The sequence below is a fragment of the Prunus persica genome, chromosome G2 (genome assembly GCF_000346465.2).
Source record: "Prunus persica cultivar Lovell chromosome G2, Prunus_persica_NCBIv2, whole genome shotgun sequence".
NCBI lineage: Eukaryota > Viridiplantae > Streptophyta > Magnoliopsida > Rosales > Rosaceae > Prunus > Prunus persica.
This window is the reverse complement of record NC_034010.1, coordinates 28,372,290-28,390,295: the sequence shown is the minus strand read 5'-3', so window position 1 is coordinate 28,390,295 and position 18,006 is coordinate 28,372,290. Positions and strand designations below refer to the sequence as shown.

Here is an 18,006-nt window from a genome sequence, read left to right as displayed (position 1 = left end):
TTTACTTTTTTAGTGTGTTTAGTAATGCTACACTTATCACATTTTTATTCTATATTTCTATACCACATAATGTGACATGTCCATATCATATACCATATCAATAAAATGAATGAATTGTATTTTAATAAATAAAATTAGGAAAATATAAACTATTATTTTACATGATATGGTATGTATACATCAGCTGCCACATCATGTGGTATGAAATTATGGTATAAAAATATGGTAAGACTAATATTATTCTTACCAATCAGATATTAAAATTGAAATTAGGAATAGAATTCCTATTTTCACATAAAAATTAAAAAGTAAGTGATGTTCACACACAATTGGAATTGAATTCCTGATTTTGAAGGAATTCAATCTTAAGTGGAGGTAGTATTCTATTTACAGGAGAACTAATGCAATAGGAATTCATCTTTTTTATCCATTACATCTTCATACAATTTCAAATTTCAAATTTGTCATATACTTTAACCCAACAATGAGGACATTTTCATAATTAGTAATTTAGTACCACTCCTACCCCAATTTCATGTGGTTAAGGGCCAGTTTGGGGTTACTATCACTTTTTAAAAAAAGTTGCTTATGCTATACTTTGAAAATAATTGGCTGTAACCACAATGTGTGGTGCGGTTGGCAAACTGCCACCTCCAACTCGCGAGCTACTTGGTGCCTCAATGACAGGGGTTCGAAACCCTTTGCGTTGGAAGTATTTTGTGGCCTGGGGCAAGCCGAACCCCTAGAGGGGATTAATCCCACCCTTCAGGTGTGAGGACACCTCATGGTATTTACACACAAAAAAAACAAAACAAAACAAAAAAAAAAAGCTATAAAGTAAAGCAGCTCCATGTTTGGTAAATAATTATTTTAAAGTGTTGTTAGTACCAAAAGCAGTGTCAAAATTGTTTGATAAATTTTAATCTAAAACTGTTGTAACTGTAAATAATGACTCAAATAGATATGATGTTGAAAGTGTTATGCACTAATTATGTGGTTGTAGTGGAGGTGGTGAAAGAGATGGAGGTGAAGATAGTGGTTAAAGAGGTAGTGGTTGTGGTAGTGGTGTGGTGGGGATGGCGGTTGTGGAGGTGGAGGTGGTGGCTACGACAGTGGTGGTAGAGGTGGTAGAGTTGGATGTGGATGTGGAGGTGGAGGTGGTGTCATTTTTAAAAATGAATGATGGTATTTTTAGAATTTAAAAAATTCATTAAAGGTTTATTTCAATTTTTTTTTAAAGCAACTTTGAAAATCAACTCAGAGCCTGCTTTTAAAAGTTGTTGTCAAAAGGCCATTGTTTAAAATAATCGAGATATATATATTTTTTAATTTGAAAGATATTTTATTTTTACCAAATACATTAAATTGCTTAATTTTAAAGTAAAGCCCGTTTTTGGAGAAAAAAACAATCCCAAACCGGGCCTCAGTGAACAACTTCAATATAAAATTAAAATTTAACTCTCCTCAATCCAACTCCTCTTAATTCAATTCCTCCTAATATGATTATGGATGACTAAACATGCCATTACTGTTTAATTGATGTAAAAAAAAGGGCAAATTAAGTGTCAAAGATTTTTAGAATTTTATCTTTAATGACTCAAGTATGAAGGATAAAAATTGAACATGCCATCAGATTTCGGGAAATTTTCGAGTACGTGTTTGTAACGAAATGCCTACCGAAATCCGTCCAGTTTAAAATATACACCGAGTCTATGAAATGTCAGTTGTGGCCATGATACCCTACAGGCTACACCACGAGGTTAAAAAAGAAAGAAAAAAGAACATGAATATTGGACACCATAAAATAAATCATTCATCGACATTGAATTTGCTTGATTGAGAAAAAGGATATTACAAAAATTGAATTTTCCCAATGTTACCTTTTTGGTATGATTTTCAGCCATTGTATTTAAAGATTAATATCCGAATTGCATGTAAAATGTTTTGGCATAATAAACCCCACCATTGTGACCCTTTCTGCATAAAAACGTATATGCCACAACTGCATATAAAGACAACATGCTAAATGGTATTCCACAAAAGATTTACAGCAAAATACAGTAACTTGGTTATTTGATTCTTACATATGCGAACTGAGATTTTCCAGGGAAAAAAAAAGCACCAACACAAAGACCTGGAAATCTGGATCCCATCCCACATATACAGTGGAAACAATTGGATTACCAATGAAATGCAAAAAACGAAGGGAACCACATCATGGTAAGCATTTCGAAGAAGAAACGCATTACACATGAGAAAAAAGAGAACCTTCATAAATTAACAGGGGTGCGCATGTCATGTACTTTGATATATTGCACCATTCGATCACTCATGCTTTAGGTCCAGAACTGCTACTTTGCTTTCTTCAGGAGGGCCGATGTCATAAACTCAGCATCATCCCTGACAAAACTCCACCAAAGGTATGTAAGAGGTATGTTGATTGCATTCCAGAGAGCAAGCGCATCTATATAACCCCGGTAAGGTGGGAAGTCATATATCTCGAAGACCATGGCAAGGCCTCCTCCTGCCACCACCACCCACAACTTCCAGCGTGACGGATGTCGAGTAACACCAGCCCAAACTGCCCATGTAAGAAGCTGAGCAATGCCCATGGCCATGCACACTTTCATGTTCAAACCTGCAAAACTTGTATAAGCTCATTGTCCAAGGATTGAGTCCACTACTATGCCACAGCAAGTAGTGAACTAAAAGCAACAAAAACTATGGTTTGTCATTCAATCAATGGAGGTTTTTGGCAAATGTATTACCGTAATCAAGTTTATAGAAGTTCAGGTACAGTACGTGTGTGGTCACGAATGCAATCAGCGGAGCAGAAACCATGACTCTGGCAGCCTCATCTCTCACATTAAAAGCTCGAAGTAATGCTAGAATGAGTGAGAATCCAAGTAGTGCTACAGCAGAAGAAATGTCTAGCTTCTCTGTTAACTCCACATCTCTACATTGTATATTAAAAAAAAAGGTTAAAAACTGTCTGAAAATAATTAACATTACGTTTAACATGAACATATCAAAATTGTGTTCTTCCTCACACTCGGCACAATCACCGCACTAATTGTGTATCAGTACTATAAGTTATAGCATAGTTTTTCTGTTGCAATGTATCAAGTCAAGACAGAAAACAGAGAAAAATTATAGCAGAGGGAAGGTCTACCAATATTCTTTTGGCCTAAAGTTGAAATCATTCTTGATGTAAAGGAATTCAAAACCACTTACCGGCTGTGAAATACACCACTCCAAAACCTAGAGTTCATTGATAAGATCCCATAGATGTGCCACAGGCCAGTATATTCGTAGTAAGTCCTCTTATTTGGATTCAAAGGCAATTTGTAGTATACAAGGATGAAAAAAGATATCCAACCATGAAATTGCATGGCAAGATTGAGAGCAGAAAGAGCAACAGCAACAGGTTCCTATGAACATGAAAACATGAGCAAGTTCATTCAAAATGATTAGGCCATCATATACGCAAGTAAAAATAGCTAAATCAGATGAATAACCAATGTGCTGTAGTAAATACGAGAGAAAAACCTGGATGCCATAAACACGCTGAAATGGCCATTTTCCATGATACTTGACAGGCTTATCACCAAGTTTCTCTCTCTCTTCCTCCCTAGCAAGCATGCAGTGATACCTGCAGTCACTGCGGCAGTCCCATTGTTTCCAGCGCAAATAAAGCGGTTCTTGCATGTACCATGGACCATCAATAGGTTTCCCATCAGATGAAAATTTACAGTGTTGAAAGCATTTCTCTCCTACACATCCAGATTTTTCACACTGCACCACACAAGACCTGAAAACCCCATCAAAATCATAATGAATATTATTCTAACAGCCACGAGAAAGAGAACAGGACAAACGAAATCCTGTAGATATAAATTTTGTACTTATGAAATCACATCAAAGAGCAGAACAAATTTACTCTATGTTCCTGGCATATAATTCCTGACACAACACTTTTATCTTTTTTCCTTCGAATAAATACCAGAGCATGCCAATCACTAATAATAATAGGTCACTAATCTTCATTAAAAATTTTAAATTTTTTCCTAGCATTAAATGATTGTAGAATTATCATCATTATCGTCATAAAGCAACAAAAACATCACATGTATAAAGACACCAATCGTTGTACGGAAATACGAAACCTTTCCAGATTTTAGAGTTTTCGACCTCTAAAAGATGAAGACTTTATCGGATTATAAGTAAAACCTAGCTTATCAGTCAAACAGCGAGAGCATTCTATCGAACTCAAATACTTAACTCAGTGAGTTCGATTATTATAGGATAAAGAAATCAAATACCACTGATACGAACTCGGGAAGACTCAAAAGACAACGAAAGGGAAATTCCAATCAGCAAATTAGTTTTAAAATTAAACAGAAACATGTGAGAAAAAGGCATACTTGTAAATCGGATCAGCATCGCCAGCGCTAGCGTGAAGAGAAGGAATCAGAGAGCAGAGTGCAGCGAGGAAGAGAATGCAACGAAGCGGAGCCATCTGATTCTGGGAAGCAGAAAGTCAACAGAGAAGGTGGTCTTCTAGAGGGTTCTAGAGCCGGCGAGGAATGTTCGTGTGGAGATGCGACTGGTTGGCTCCCACGGACTCTCAGAGCAGTTCTCAGAGAAAGGGAGAGAGAGAGAGAGAGAGAGAGAGAGAGAGAGAGAGAGAGAGACAAGGAGAGAGCTTCACTGAGGACGGACGGAGTTAGTGAGCGAGTTGAGTTGAGTTTTGTTGTTGTTGTTGTGGTTTTGGGGGGCTTGGTTGGGGGTGGTGAATCGAGGCGATGGGGCGGAGACCAGAATCTCGTGAGGGTCTCAACTCTTGGCGATTCTCGAGGAGACACGTGGGTGACACTGGACGTGCTGATGCTGTCTTTCCCTCTATTCTATTATCTCTCTCTCTCTCTCTCCAGCTTTCTTTTTTATTTTCCTTTTCTTTTTCTAGTCTCTGTTTTGCTCGTGAAGCACTGAACATGAGACTGTATATGGTAAAAAATCGATCAATTTATTTATATTGTATTATTGTATGACCTAAAGCCAAGATTTTTTTTTTTCTAATATGAAATTGAGTTTGTTTAATTTCACATTTCTTAAAATAGAGAAAAAAAAAAAAAAAAAAAAAGGTTTTGGAGCGAGCCCTGCCAGCCTGTTAGATAGAGATACTTTGGTAGTTTCGCGCGTGGGGATGAAAGATATTGTTCCCAAATTATTTTTACCGTTATCTCGCATTCCCATTGCCAAGAAGCAATCTGTTGGTGCTCCAAATCGCGCATGAATCTTCTACATCTCCCTTCAATCAGCCTCATATCTTGTTACTTGTTGTACTCGCCGGAGCTTTCCTATTGTATCCATTGATCGATACACAATCTCTCGAGTAGAGAGCAGCACCAACAGAGCAACAGCCATGACCTCTCTAACACTCCCTCTTCCCCCGACTCTCGTCTCAACGCCCAGCCGTACAGTCAAACCGCAACTCGCGCTGTTCTCTCTCATCCAATCACATCCCTTCCCGCGCTTCTCACACTATCGTCTCCCGAAGCCGCCGCCGCCAAAGACCATCACCGCCTCCTTCGCCTACGTGTCTGGGCCCGCCTCCGACCCGATTGTCAGCGAGCCCGACCCGAAAATCGATGGGCCGGACTCCAAGGGCCAGTCCCCGAGCGTGATTAGCTGGGGGCTCTTGTTGAGCCTTCTGCTCAAGCACAAACTCAGGCTCGCCATCTCGGCTTTCGCCCTCATTGGCTGCAGCGCTTGCACTCTCTCAATGCCCATATTTTCAGGTACTAACAGAACGAAAGCGAGAGAGAGAGAATTTCACTTCAAATTTTCATATTTTCTATATGTTTTGTTTGGTTGGCGAGAAAAAATGAATGTAAAGAACGGAAAGAAATCGATGTATTTGACTTGTTTTTTGTTTAGGGCGGTTTTTCGAAGTACTCATTGGGAGGAGGCCAGGGCCATTGTGGAAACTGCTGAGTAAAGTTGGTGTTTTGTATGTTTTGGAGCCAATTTTAACAGTAATTTTCGTTGTTAACCTGAATACTATTTGGGAAAAGGTTATGTCCACACTCAGAGCTCAGATTTTTGGAAGGGTTTTGATTCAAAAGGTAAAGTTCAGTTATTTCATTTGCAGTAGTGTTAATTAATACAAACTTGAACTCTCTCTCCTTAATTTGTGATACTGGTTTGTTCTTTTGTTCATCCCTGCAGGTCGAGTTTTTTGACCGTTACAAGGTATGTATGTTGACCTTTAATGTTATTATTTTAATTTTAAATTATGTGTGTTCAGGTCACGTTTTTATTTGAGGATTGTATATGATACCATCTATTTTCTACTTTTTGATTGAGTTGGATTTGCTCCATGTAGGTTGGTGAACTGACGGGGTTGTTAACATCCGATTTGGGTTCTATTAAAAGCGTTGTGAGCGAAAACATTTCCAGGGACCGTGGATTCAGGGCACTTACTGAGGCAAGCAACTCTACACCAAGTACAAGTGAGCTTTATGTTGCCTCCATTTACGCATGCGATACCTGGTTTTGATTATCTTGAAATTCACTCAGTTTTCACCACCAGAGCACTAAAAGGTTTATTGATTTTCAGATTTACTTTACTGACATCATGTGATTGCTTCCAAATGTGTTTGTGACAATTATATGAATCAAATTGTTGTATTACAAAATGGAAATTAAGAAGTAACCCTTTGCAGCAGAATCTTATTGGCGGATTCGTTTTCCATTTATCACTCATGTTCTCAAGTATACATCTCCTGTTTTCTTTGTGCCTTGTAGGTTATCGGGACAATATGCATACTATTTGCTTTGGCTCCCCAACTTGCACCAATCCTGGCTGTGCTGATGCTCACCGTGTCTATTTTAGTTGGTATTTATCTTATCTTCAAGACTGTTTTGAAATTGATATTGTATGCTTTTCCTCACATGAGGATGGTTGTGGATCTCTTCATTTGCTTTCATTGTAGAAAATCTCACGGAACTATAGAGCTTTATAATTACTTTCATGATTGTTTTAAAATTGATTCTTGCATAGGTTACAGTAGAAGTAACAAGCACCACGGTTGAACTATCATCATTTTTGTCATGTTTTAAGCTTCCTTTGGAAGTGGGGTAAAAGATACCAGAAATACAAGTCGGATTATTGACTTTTTGTTCTAAGATTTGGAATACTTTATACATCATAACCAGCTCCTAATTTGTGATATTTCACAAATAGTAGTTGTTTATATTAGTATCTGAAATTGCCAATTGTATCAGATTAGGTTCTTCACATCTTCCAATACTGCCAGTATTTGTCCTTTTGATGGTTGCCTAATGTTCATTGTAGCCTGTAGGTGGGAAATATGGTATGTTGTTGAAACATTTTCTTTTCACTGATTATGACTATTATCAATTTTCTGAAGCTGTATACAAGAGATCAACTGTGCCTGTTTTCAAGGCTTATGGATTAGCTCAAGCATCCATATCTGATTGTGTGACAGAAACATTTTCTGCCATACGCACTGTAAGTTTTTTGAAATTCTTGGTTACACAATAATTTCTTTATCAGCCACAGAAGCCAATCTTTGTCATTCACAATTGAGTGTGGTTTAAGATCGTGTGCACTTGATCATTATATTGGTAACGACATGCTGTTGCAGGTAAGATCCTTCGGTGGGGAAAAGCGCCAGATGTTAATGTTTGGCAGACAGGTAAAGTAATACAAGCTGGTGAATGTTTTTTCTTGTAAAGGAAAGCCATTCAATGCACTTAGCATATTCTTCATGAGCTTGGCAGGTGCTAGCTTACCAGAGCAGTGGAATAAAGCTCGGGACTTTTAAATCCCTTAATGAATCTTTGACTAGAGTTGTTGTTTATATATCTCTAATGGCCTTATATTGTCTTGGAGGAAGCAAAGTCAAGGCGGTAAGCACTTGTGACCCTTCTAAAGCTTAATTCAGATTCAGTCCCTCATCTCCCATCATTTATTCATCTGTGTTCGCACTACCTCATTTTGTCAGCAACCAATTGGGCAGAACATTTCATGGTTTCAGCTACGATTGATCTAAATTCATATTTTGCTAATTTTTTCCTGCTTGCAGGGTGAACTCTCTGTTGGAACTGTGGCTTCTTTTATTGGTTACACGTTCACATTAACTTTCGCTGTGAGTAAGTTTCTTTTGTATGTTTACCTTATTACTATTTCCATCCTCTCAATGCTTTTTCTAAGTGTCTGAGCTAACTAGGTTCAAGGCCTGGTTAATACTTTTGGAGATCTTCGTGGAACTTTTGCTGCTGTGGAGAGGATTAACTCTGTTTTGTCTGGGGTAGAAATTGATGAATCCCTTGCTTATGGTTTAGAAAGGGAGATGCAACAAAAGAAATTACTTGATGAAAATTACAGATTGTTCCTCATTGATGGTTCAAGTGAGAAAAATCAGTCAGTAAATACACGTTACATGTCAGCTCTGAAGTCAGCTAGTAACATTAGTCGCTTAGCGTGGTCTGGTGATGTTTGTCTTGAAGGTATGGATGCATTGTCTTTAAAGTGCAGTGATTACCAACTTTTCTTTTTTTGTTTATTCCTCACTGTGGTTTTGGTTATAATATATACCATCTAATAAGCCCATGTAGTTATTAACATGATCTGCTTGCTTTTCATGGGTTCTAATACCAATTGCGTTGTAAATTAAGTTGTCATGATAATTTTTATCATGAGGGAGGAATTATCTCTGTCTGATTATGCATAAATAGTGTTCCAATGTGCTAATGAGTAACCTGATTTTGTTATCCAGATGTGCATTTCTCTTATCCCTTGAGACCTGATGTTGAAATTTTAAATGGTCTAAATCTAACGCTAAAATGTGGAACTGTAACTGCTCTAGTGGGCCCAAGCGGTGCAGGAAAAAGTACTATTGTGCAGCTATTGGCACGTTTCTATGAGGTTTGCTTTTCTTCTCTTTATATGTTTTAGGCATCAATTTTGGTTTATTTGTCTTGAGCGGATGAAACCTATAAATAAGCTAAATGTCTAACTTCTGCAGCCAAATAGTGGTCGTATAACAGTTGCAGGAGAGGATGTCCGAACATTTGACAAGAGTGAATGGGCACAGATTGTCTCTTTAGTGAATCAAGTAATTTCTCAAATCCCCATACATCTGTTATAACACTTTACGCTTTGGATAATTCTCGCGTTATATTTTCTTACCCTTGGTTCTTCTCATACTTGATTACCTGAGCATCCAATTCTAGTGGTGAAAATACTTGTGCTGCAGATTGTAGACCACATGTAACCATCCAAGTTTCCTTGGATTGGTAGTTTCAGGTTCCTTTTGTCTTTCATTAGTTGTGGGGTGACAACTTGTGGTGTGGTCTTGACTGATTTTGGTCATTATACCACCCAATCAAGGAACTAACCTATGTTTTGCATACCTATACTTTATGACTGCATATTGAGATTCTTTTATGAGGAATGTGCATCTATTTAGATCAATGATAGTTTCCCTAAAGCATTCTATGAACTTTTATTTTCTCATGTCCAAACTTGGTAGCCTTCCTTTTCTGGGTCCAAACATAGCTCAACTACATTTGATGCTTGAGCTTGGGTTGGGTTGGTGGTAGGACCAAGACTTAATGTTTGGTTGGGTAAGTCTAGTGAAATGCTTGCTCTTGGTTCAGTTGGGTATTGTTGTCAAACCTATCCAACCCAAAACGAATATGAATATGAGCTAAGAGATACTGAATATTGATTATTCTTTGGAACCATTTTCTTCATTTATAAATGATACAGGAACCTGTTCTCTTTTCGGTGTCTGTTGGAGAAAATATTGCTTATGGGCTTCCAGATGATCATGTATCCAAGGATGACGTGATCAAGGCCGCAAAAGCTGCAAATGCTCATGAATTTATTATTTCACTTCCACAGGTTGGTTGTCTTTCAAATATGTTGTGTTTACTGTGCTTGTTCCTGGGTTTTTTTTTTTACGAAATGCTTATTTTGATTTTGAAGGGTTATGATACACTAGTTGGTGAACGTGGAGGCCTACTTAGTGGTGGCCAGAGGCAGGTATGAAAAATCAGTTGAGAGAGAGGGAGAAAGTTAGGGAGGTGGCGAAACTTGATAGTTTTCTGTTCTTGTCTTCAATCTGCAGAGAATCGCTATTGCAAGAGCTCTGCTTAAGAATGCCCCAATCCTGATACTTGACGAGGTAAAGCATTGTTTGTTTTTATTGCTTCTATACTCTAGTTCCAAACAACAAACTTGATTCCGATCCTGATATTGGTAACAAATGAATCTGGATACATCAAAGTCTCGTCATTGTGCTTCCCTGTTGTTTTGAAAGCTTTTATTTTTAGCATTAGAATTTTCTAAGCCCAAACCTCGATTTACGCTTCATTTGTTGAAGTTATTTTCCACAGGCCACCAGTGCATTGGATGCAATTAGTGAGCGCCTAGTCCAGGGTGCACTGAACCATCTGATGAAGCGAAGGACAACATTGGTGATTGCTCACCGATTAAGCACGGTTCAGAATGCCCATCAAATTGCACTGTGTTCTGATGGGAGGATAGCAGAACTCGGTACACACTCCGAATTATTGGCTAAGAAAGGTCAATATGCTTCATTGGTTGGCACTCAAAGGCTGGCATTTGAATGATTTGGAAAATGCTTAGACATGTCCCCAATGACGGAGCATACAAGTGAGTTGTACAACTATACACTATACATGGTATCGCTGCTTCTTTGTTCTGGCAGCATATTTACTTCCATGCTGAGTTCTCATTTCATCATGCAGGGGACAGAAGTCACAGAACCATTTCTTAAAGCAAATGATGTTTATATAGTTGCAGAAAGAGAACGATAACAACACAGGAAAAAGAAAAAAGAACATCATAAAATAGCTATAAGTTTTGTTATCAGCACTTGTTAAAACAGTCAAATTCAGCTACATTTTAGTGTAAGGCTATGTAATACTCACAGATATAAATTTTAATAATCATCATTAGAGGAATCAGTATAAATTCTGTATGCAACCCAACCTATGTAGTGGGTAATTTTTTCGAAATTTAGAGAAAAAACGTGATTTTCAGTGTTGATTCTCTCTCTCTCTCTCTCTCTCTCTCTCTCTATATATATATATATATATATTTCCTTTGGCTTTGATTATGCAAAATTACTACAGAAAAAGGAATGATTGTCTCTCTTGAAACCACTAAGAACTAAGACAAGGAAATGATAGCATTGAGGTCGGCAAGGCATTCAGTGGGTAGGCCAAGGAAGGAGTTAATCAGAAAGTCATCAATAGGATCAACAGTTGCCACCCCAACCAATCTGCACTTTCCTTGTTCATCCAACCTCTTGCCTTTTCCACTTTTTATTGATCCTTTTGATTCTTCAGATGTCAAGACCGTTTTCACCAGCAGCGGAGCCGCCTTATAGATACTCCCTACAGAAAACCAGAACTTTGCCTCGAATTCAAGATCAACCTACAAACACAACAATACCAAATACCAAATACCAAATAAATTGGTCATGAAATGAATATATAGCTGAATTTGAAGGATGCCACAATGGTTTTTGTTGAAGCTTTTTGTTTTTGTTCCTTTTTTTTACCTGGCCAGATTCTTGATTGATGCTCCCACTGAAGAGCTCGGGGACAATGTCAATCTTTAAAAATGGTGGCAATGGCAGTCCCAAGAACCTTGTTGTTGCACTCTTCAATGGTGGGATGTAGAGTGTTTCAAGATCAAATGACACCGAAACTTCATCGCTCAAGTTGCTTTCTGCGACCTTGGCACCAGACCCAGTTCCCTTCCCACCTTCAGCATTGTATTCAAAGTCTGGATATATGGATATGCCAAGCTTGCAGGCACTCAAAGTCCTGAACTTAACAGTATAAAGTTTCGATTTTGGGTGTTGGGTTTGAGTGGCTGCAGTGATGGGAGCAAGTTCTTGTTGGTTTTGACTGTTGGAAGGGGAAGAGAAGGAGATGGTTTTTGTTATAGGCCTTTGCCTTTGTGTTGAGAATTTCCAAAGAACTGGAGGAGGATTTGAGTTGTTTATCCTGCACCCCATTTGGCGGGTACTTCTCTTGTGTGTTGTGAAGGTAGAATTAACTGAAAGCTAGTCCCTTTTATTTTTTAATCGTTTTTTTCTGCCCCACTTTTTTATGTATTGCAAAACTTGAGGCTGGTTTTGAGTCTAAACCTTATCCTTTATGATGACTGGTTGTGCAATTGACACATGCATGGACAAGCGTCATCTGTTGGAGATTTGTTCTAGAAACACAACCCCAATTTGGGTGACTGACCGCCCAAAGAAAAGAAAGAATAAAAAAAAATCAAATTTGGTAATGGATGGATGCTCATGGCCTTGGTCAACTTATAATACTTACGTTATGCAAATAACTTCAAGTTTATTCGAGATAAAAAAAGATTAAAAGTCAAATCAAGCTTTTATTGATAATTAATTTTAATAGTTTTTGGTTATGATAAAATAATCATCTTTTCTATGGGGCAAGCCAATAGATGATAATGGTAGATTGCTGTCTCCTAAAGTAGGGGTAGAAGGGCATAAATAATATGAGATGGTGTTTCTTTGCTTAATTAGTGAAATGAGTGTTGTGTTCCACTCTAACAGACAGGTGATAATGCAGATATCTTCTTGAAAGCCCTTTAATTTGCCAGACCCAGACCCATTCATTCTAGCATTCACACTCCAAATCACTTGGCTTTAATTTATCCAGAAGAATAATAACCCAAACATGAAAATTGTTATTCAAAGCCAAGAGAGGAAAAAAAAAAACAGAAACCTACAACTATTGGGATCAATAATTTACTATTCACAGATGAAACTGATATATAGGAAGAAAGAAGAAAAGAACAGAAAACCCCCAATAGATATATATCATACGACTCGGAAAGCATTCTGTAAACAATTACTTTATACAAAAGGGCCAAGCTCATTAGCCACAACTCAGCACTCTTCCTACCTACCGCTGAAAAACAAAATCAACTCACCATCTCAGGAAACATCAATCTCATCATACCACCTACTTGCAACCAATATGAAAAGTGGCACTAAACATCAGGAATCAGCATGATGATCCAACACATTAGCTCATAAACTTCACACGAGCCTCTTAATTTCTGCACACCATAATATTAATACTTCACCAGAAGCCTCCACCTTATCTGTTACTCTTCCTACCTACCAGTAAAATCCAAAATTCACTCTCTGTATCAGGAAGACACCTATCATCATACCCCCAGCTACTTGAAAGTAACATGAAAATTGGCACTACGCATTAGGAATCAGCTGAATGGAGGCATGTGGACTTGATACAATATAGAGGATCAAAAACTTCACATGAGCACCTTGATTTCTGCAAACCATAATATTTCATCACGACCCCCTCCACCTTATCTTTTACTGTTTCAGGTCCACACAATTAACAGACAAGAGAAGATCTAAGAGAAGTAGGAAGATGTGTGCATGACGACCAACGAATGATTGATTCGGTCACCATGAAATCTAGTTGTTCACGCTCACCAAGTCCGATTGTACGGTTCCTCTTGCTGTGAATAGCTGATGTCCTGGATCCAATTGTTCCACCTGTCCTTTTAGCTTCCACTGGTTTGTTAACCATTTCTCTAGCTTCAAGTCCAAATGAAAGGGAATTTGGCAATAAGAGCAGCTTCCCTGCATTTGTCTCTGCATCACAATACATTGATACGATTGAGATGGGATTTCTATGATACTGGTGCAGGGAGCAAGAAAAAGTAACCCAAAATACCTCCATGAATTGCGTCTACTCTGGAAATGCTGGCTGAGAACTCTAACGCACAACTACTTTCCTCAACCAAAGAGCCAGGGCTGAAGAATGCAAAGCTTGGCATTGAGGGAACAGGCGAGGAGAATTCCAAACCATTAGAATCACCATTGCCGCAGAATGAAAACCCACTGGATGCTATGCATGGAGTAAATGGTTCCGCCATGAAAGAAGAAAAAGATGACCTGCAAGTAAATGCAGGTGACTGGGCATCACATATACTAGGTGATCCAGTCCCAAAGCTGATGTCCCGACTCCTGGACATAAATGAGGTAGAGAATGAGCTACCATTGTCACAGCCTACACTTTCACACTGACTCAGTTGACTACTCATCCAAGGATGATCTACAAAAGGAAAGTTCACAAAGACCACGGAGTAATTAGATAATGAGTTTTTTATTTAAAAAAAACAGAGTAATTATATAATGAGTTGAAAGAAGAAACAAGAAACATAAGGGTTGCATCTCTTGGACTTGAAGCCTACTAGATTAGTCAAGTGCACAGATAAACTGCATTACTTCGCCAGTAAACCACAGAGTACAGAGTTAAGAAAAGTCATTGATGCAAAATCTGTCCATAATAATACTATGTTGCTTTCTCAGAAGAACTACAGTGTGTAGATAAATAGCAAGGATCAAAGGTCTATTTTACTCCAATCTTGTATCAATTTATAACCACTATATTTTTGCATGTATTCATGAATGACCACAAAAAGATGACATGTATCTTTATATAAGCATTAACCTAAGAGTAGGCCTTCTCCAAAGTTCCAAACCCTCTACCAACCATCTTTGTTAATGTTACAGTCAATATAAATGGATAATTCCTTTGGTTCTTCTAATAAAGATCATCTTAGAGAATTTGATAATATATTAACAATCATCCAATTATTACCTTCCACATTCCAAATATGCCAACCAGAATACAAAAATGGGACGTCCGGATTTGACAGTTATAGCATTTCAGTAAACTTTGTGTGCGTGCACATGGTCGCATTTGACCTACCTAAAACCTGCTGAGCAGTGAGCCTTCGTGAAGCATCTGTAGAGAGCATTCCTCTAATCAGATCCTTAGCTGATTCAGTAATACGATCCCAGCGATCAGATGGGAACCTCAGATCAGCTGTCCTAACAGCATCAAATATCCGTGATTTTGTCTTTCCCCAAAATGGTGGCATTCCACTTAGAAGAATGTAAAGAATAACCCCTGCACTCCAAACATCCGCAGCCTGGTTATAGCTCCCTGCAAGTACCTCAGGAGCTATATAAAATGGACTGCCTACTAACCCATGCAAACTTTCCCCTGCTTCAACCAAAATATTGTCAAACATCTGACTGAACACAAAGTTTGCAGAAAATTTAAATACAAAACAAAAAAAGCAAATCATCAAAAAGTAAAGAAGTATGGAAGTACCAGGCTTGATGTACGTTGCAAGACCAAAATCTGCCAATTTAATTGGAGATGAGGAGGCTTTTGTGGCCAATAGGATGTTCTCTGGCTTCAAATCTCTATGAACAACCCCATTTTCATGACAATATAAAACTACCTGAATCAGATGCCTAAAGAGAACCCTGGCATCAGACTCAGAGAATCTTCCATGCTTCTCTAACTGGTGGAAAAGCTCCCCTCCTGCACAAAGCTCCATCACCAAATGAACATACTCTTCCTCCTCATACACCGCCTTGAGATCTACAACATTTGGGTGTCCAGATAACCTGGTCATAATTTCAATCTCAAGCTTGATGCTTCGCACATCATCTGAGGTCACTAATCGATCTTTAGCAATTGATTTGCATGCCAACACCTCTCCGGTCAACTTATCTGTGCACGCCCTAATAACACCAAACTGCCCCCAACCTAATTGCTCTCCAAGAATGTACCGATCTTTTAGATTTGCTGTCTGGTTTGCATCCAAAACGGAGGAAGTCAAGCTTTGGACTTCGTAACAATTGCATGGGCATGTTGATGGTGCACTGCTGCTGTTGCTCTTGGCAACAGCCATACCAGTATTCTGCTCCCCCAACCACCCAGAATATTATTCACAAGCTTGGTCCACAAGTTTCTATTTTCACGGCTTTGTGTGGCTTATTTCAAAACCTTTTATTCCAACAGAAGAAAATTTTGAAGTTTGAAGTCAATATCTCGATTCTTTTGCTTGCACAGGTATTCCCTGGATTCAGAATCAGAAGAGAAGCTTCTTCCAAAGTAGTAATTAAGGTTGCCAATGATGCTTCTAGAACTTAAACCATCAGAACAACAAAAGCTCAAACTTTCGACGGGGAACTCCTTTTCAACGTGACTGGATCACGTGGATCTGGGTGGAAATCAAACTGTAAGAATTAACAAAATTCAGTCTCACGCAATAAATTCAAAACTAAAAGCAATTATAAACAATACCCATTGGAGCAAATTCTATTTAGAGGAAAAACTATCTCTTTGCTTTCTACTAACATTTTCTTTCGTTTTGGACTTGTCAACTTTCAAAATCAAGCACAAAGCAGAATGCAAATTCAATTTAGACACAAATCTCCCACTTTTAACACACCACCCAAAAATAGAAACAAAAACAAAAAAAGTTTCGCCACGCTTACGAACAGATCAATTAAGAATCTCCAGTAACAAGCTCTAGTCATCTGCAAACAAGCGCAATTTTCCTTATCCACCTCGCAAAAGCAGAAGCACCCAAACCCATCACCCTAAAAAGTCCCCAACTTTCACGAACAAAACCCAAATTCAACTCAAGCCCTCCAATTTCAGTTGAAAACAAATCGACCCAGATCCATATTTTTAAGTAGTTACAAGCGAACCCACAACCCCAACTTCACACACACTCAAACAGATACAGAGAGACACAGAGAGAGAGAGAGAGCGAGAGATGGAAACGTACCTGTTTAAAGAGAGAGAACCAAAAAGAAAAGGCAAAGACGAAGGAGTCCGTTGGAGCAGTGGTTGAGTTGAGCTCCGCAAGACAGAACTGTCCTGTCCTGTGGGCTGAGCTCTTTCTCCTTGGCTTTGGCTTCCTCCGAGTGTGCTTTAAACTCTTATTGCTTCTGATGTTTGGCTCTTCCCCTTGTTTATTTACTTCTACTCTACTGTCTCATCAATATTGGCAATTTGCCTTCTTCTTCTTTTTTTTTCCTTCTTCTTTTATATAATTTTTTTCCAAATACGGGTCTCTCTACTCGCTGGCTTAATTAAAATACCGCGTACTCGCTTTTCCTAACCACTTTCCTTTTTTCTTTCCCTCATCAAAAGAGGAAACAAAACTAACTTTCCTTTCTGAGAAACTTGGGACAATTTGAACATATACGCACTTCAATCCAACTATACTGAGGAAAATACAAAGTAAAAATAAAACTAAGTTTTGACATGAGGTTAACTCATAACCAAACCATTTTAATGGCAGATTTTAATGTCGAGAAGAACAACTAAAAACTAAAATAAATTTAGGTTTTAGTCATAAAAAAAATTTTATTTTTGAAAAAAACCAAAGCTTTGGCTTTTTTTTAAAAAAAACAAAAAAAACTTTTCAACTTTCAAATCAAAAATATGCAAATGTAAAGAATTTTTTAGAAAATTCAAAAATAAATAAGGACAATTTTGTCTATTTTAGTTTCTTTAAAAAAAAATTTATCTCCTTTGACCTTTTTCAAAATCTCCCAAAAACTAAACAGTTGGTGAGAAATTGTCCTGGCAACAAGAAACAACGTGCATGCAAGTTTTGACTTCATGCCCACTTCATTATATTCTTGTATGGACGTCATCAACTACGAAACCTTCTTCTTCTTCTTCTTTTTTCTTCTTGTTTCTGTTTTCTGTTATTATCGATGAGAGAAAAATAAAAGAGGTTGTTGGGAACACAGATGTAGAAATGTTTCTCTTCTAGAAGCTGAAAACGACAACTTGTTAAGAGAGATAGAATTGTCAAATGATGAAAATGCATTATATAAGTTTTTATGGACTTTTCCTTAATTTGGTAAAAACCCAAATGATATGGTGTATATATTAAACTACTTGGGCTTTGGAAGTTGAGACAGTCAATTTTTTCTTTTCTTATCCGCCAAATGTAAACGAAATCTACCTTCATTTGTCTTCATCTTAGGAATATGACCCCTTTGGCCTTTGATGAGGTGAACTTTTGAGACCAAAATTGCATGGCTTTCC

The 18,006-nt window shown here is 37.9% G+C and overlaps 4 protein-coding genes across 5 annotated transcripts; 1 reads left to right on the top strand and 3 right to left on the bottom strand.

Annotated features, from left to right (window-relative positions):
• On the bottom strand, positions 2,010-5,076 carry LOC18787442 (post-GPI attachment to proteins factor 3). The gene is made up of 5 exons (XM_007218201.2): positions 4,425-5,076; positions 3,550-3,811; positions 3,235-3,431; positions 2,769-2,956; positions 2,010-2,638 (listed from the first exon to the last, which is right to left on the bottom strand). Exons 1-5 carry the CDS (start codon positions 4,517-4,519, stop codon positions 2,352-2,354), a joined length of 1,029 nt encoding a protein of 342 aa, XP_007218263.1. The 5' UTR covers positions 4,520-5,076; the 3' UTR covers positions 2,010-2,351.
• LOC18787574 (ABC transporter B family member 28) lies at positions 5,143-11,101 on the top strand. Its single transcript, XM_007220841.2, has 17 exons — positions 5,143-5,801; positions 5,941-6,128; positions 6,232-6,255; positions 6,389-6,490; positions 6,811-6,901; positions 7,437-7,537; positions 7,674-7,724; positions 7,810-7,938; positions 8,115-8,177; positions 8,259-8,538; positions 8,808-8,956; positions 9,057-9,146; positions 9,803-9,937; positions 10,022-10,078; positions 10,164-10,220; positions 10,432-10,711; positions 10,807-11,101. Exons 1-16 carry the CDS (start codon positions 5,426-5,428, stop codon positions 10,666-10,668), a joined length of 2,130 nt encoding a protein of 709 aa, XP_007220903.1. The 5' UTR covers positions 5,143-5,425; the 3' UTR covers positions 10,669-10,711; positions 10,807-11,101.
• LOC18787055 lies at positions 11,164-12,191 on the bottom strand. The gene is made up of 2 exons (XM_007220977.2): positions 11,625-12,191; positions 11,164-11,497 (listed from the first exon to the last, which is right to left on the bottom strand). The coding sequence occupies exons 1-2, from the start codon at positions 12,084-12,086 to the stop codon at positions 11,231-11,233; spliced, it is 729 nt and encodes a 242-aa protein (XP_007221039.1). The 5' UTR covers positions 12,087-12,191; the 3' UTR covers positions 11,164-11,230.
• On the bottom strand, positions 12,888-17,137 carry LOC18784654 (calcium-dependent protein kinase 26). 2 transcript variants are annotated; one of them, XM_020557686.1, is made up of 5 exons: positions 16,730-17,137; positions 15,256-16,172; positions 14,848-15,144; positions 13,807-14,187; positions 12,888-13,724 (listed from the first exon to the last, which is right to left on the bottom strand). In XM_020557686.1, exons 2-5 carry the CDS (start codon positions 15,842-15,844, stop codon positions 13,462-13,464), a joined length of 1,530 nt encoding a protein of 509 aa, XP_020413275.1. In that variant the 5' UTR covers positions 15,845-16,172; positions 16,730-17,137; the 3' UTR covers positions 12,888-13,461. The 2 variants fall into 2 exon arrangements, with proteins under 2 accessions (XP_020413275.1, XP_020413276.1); XM_020557687.1 differs by having other exon boundaries at positions 15,256-16,156.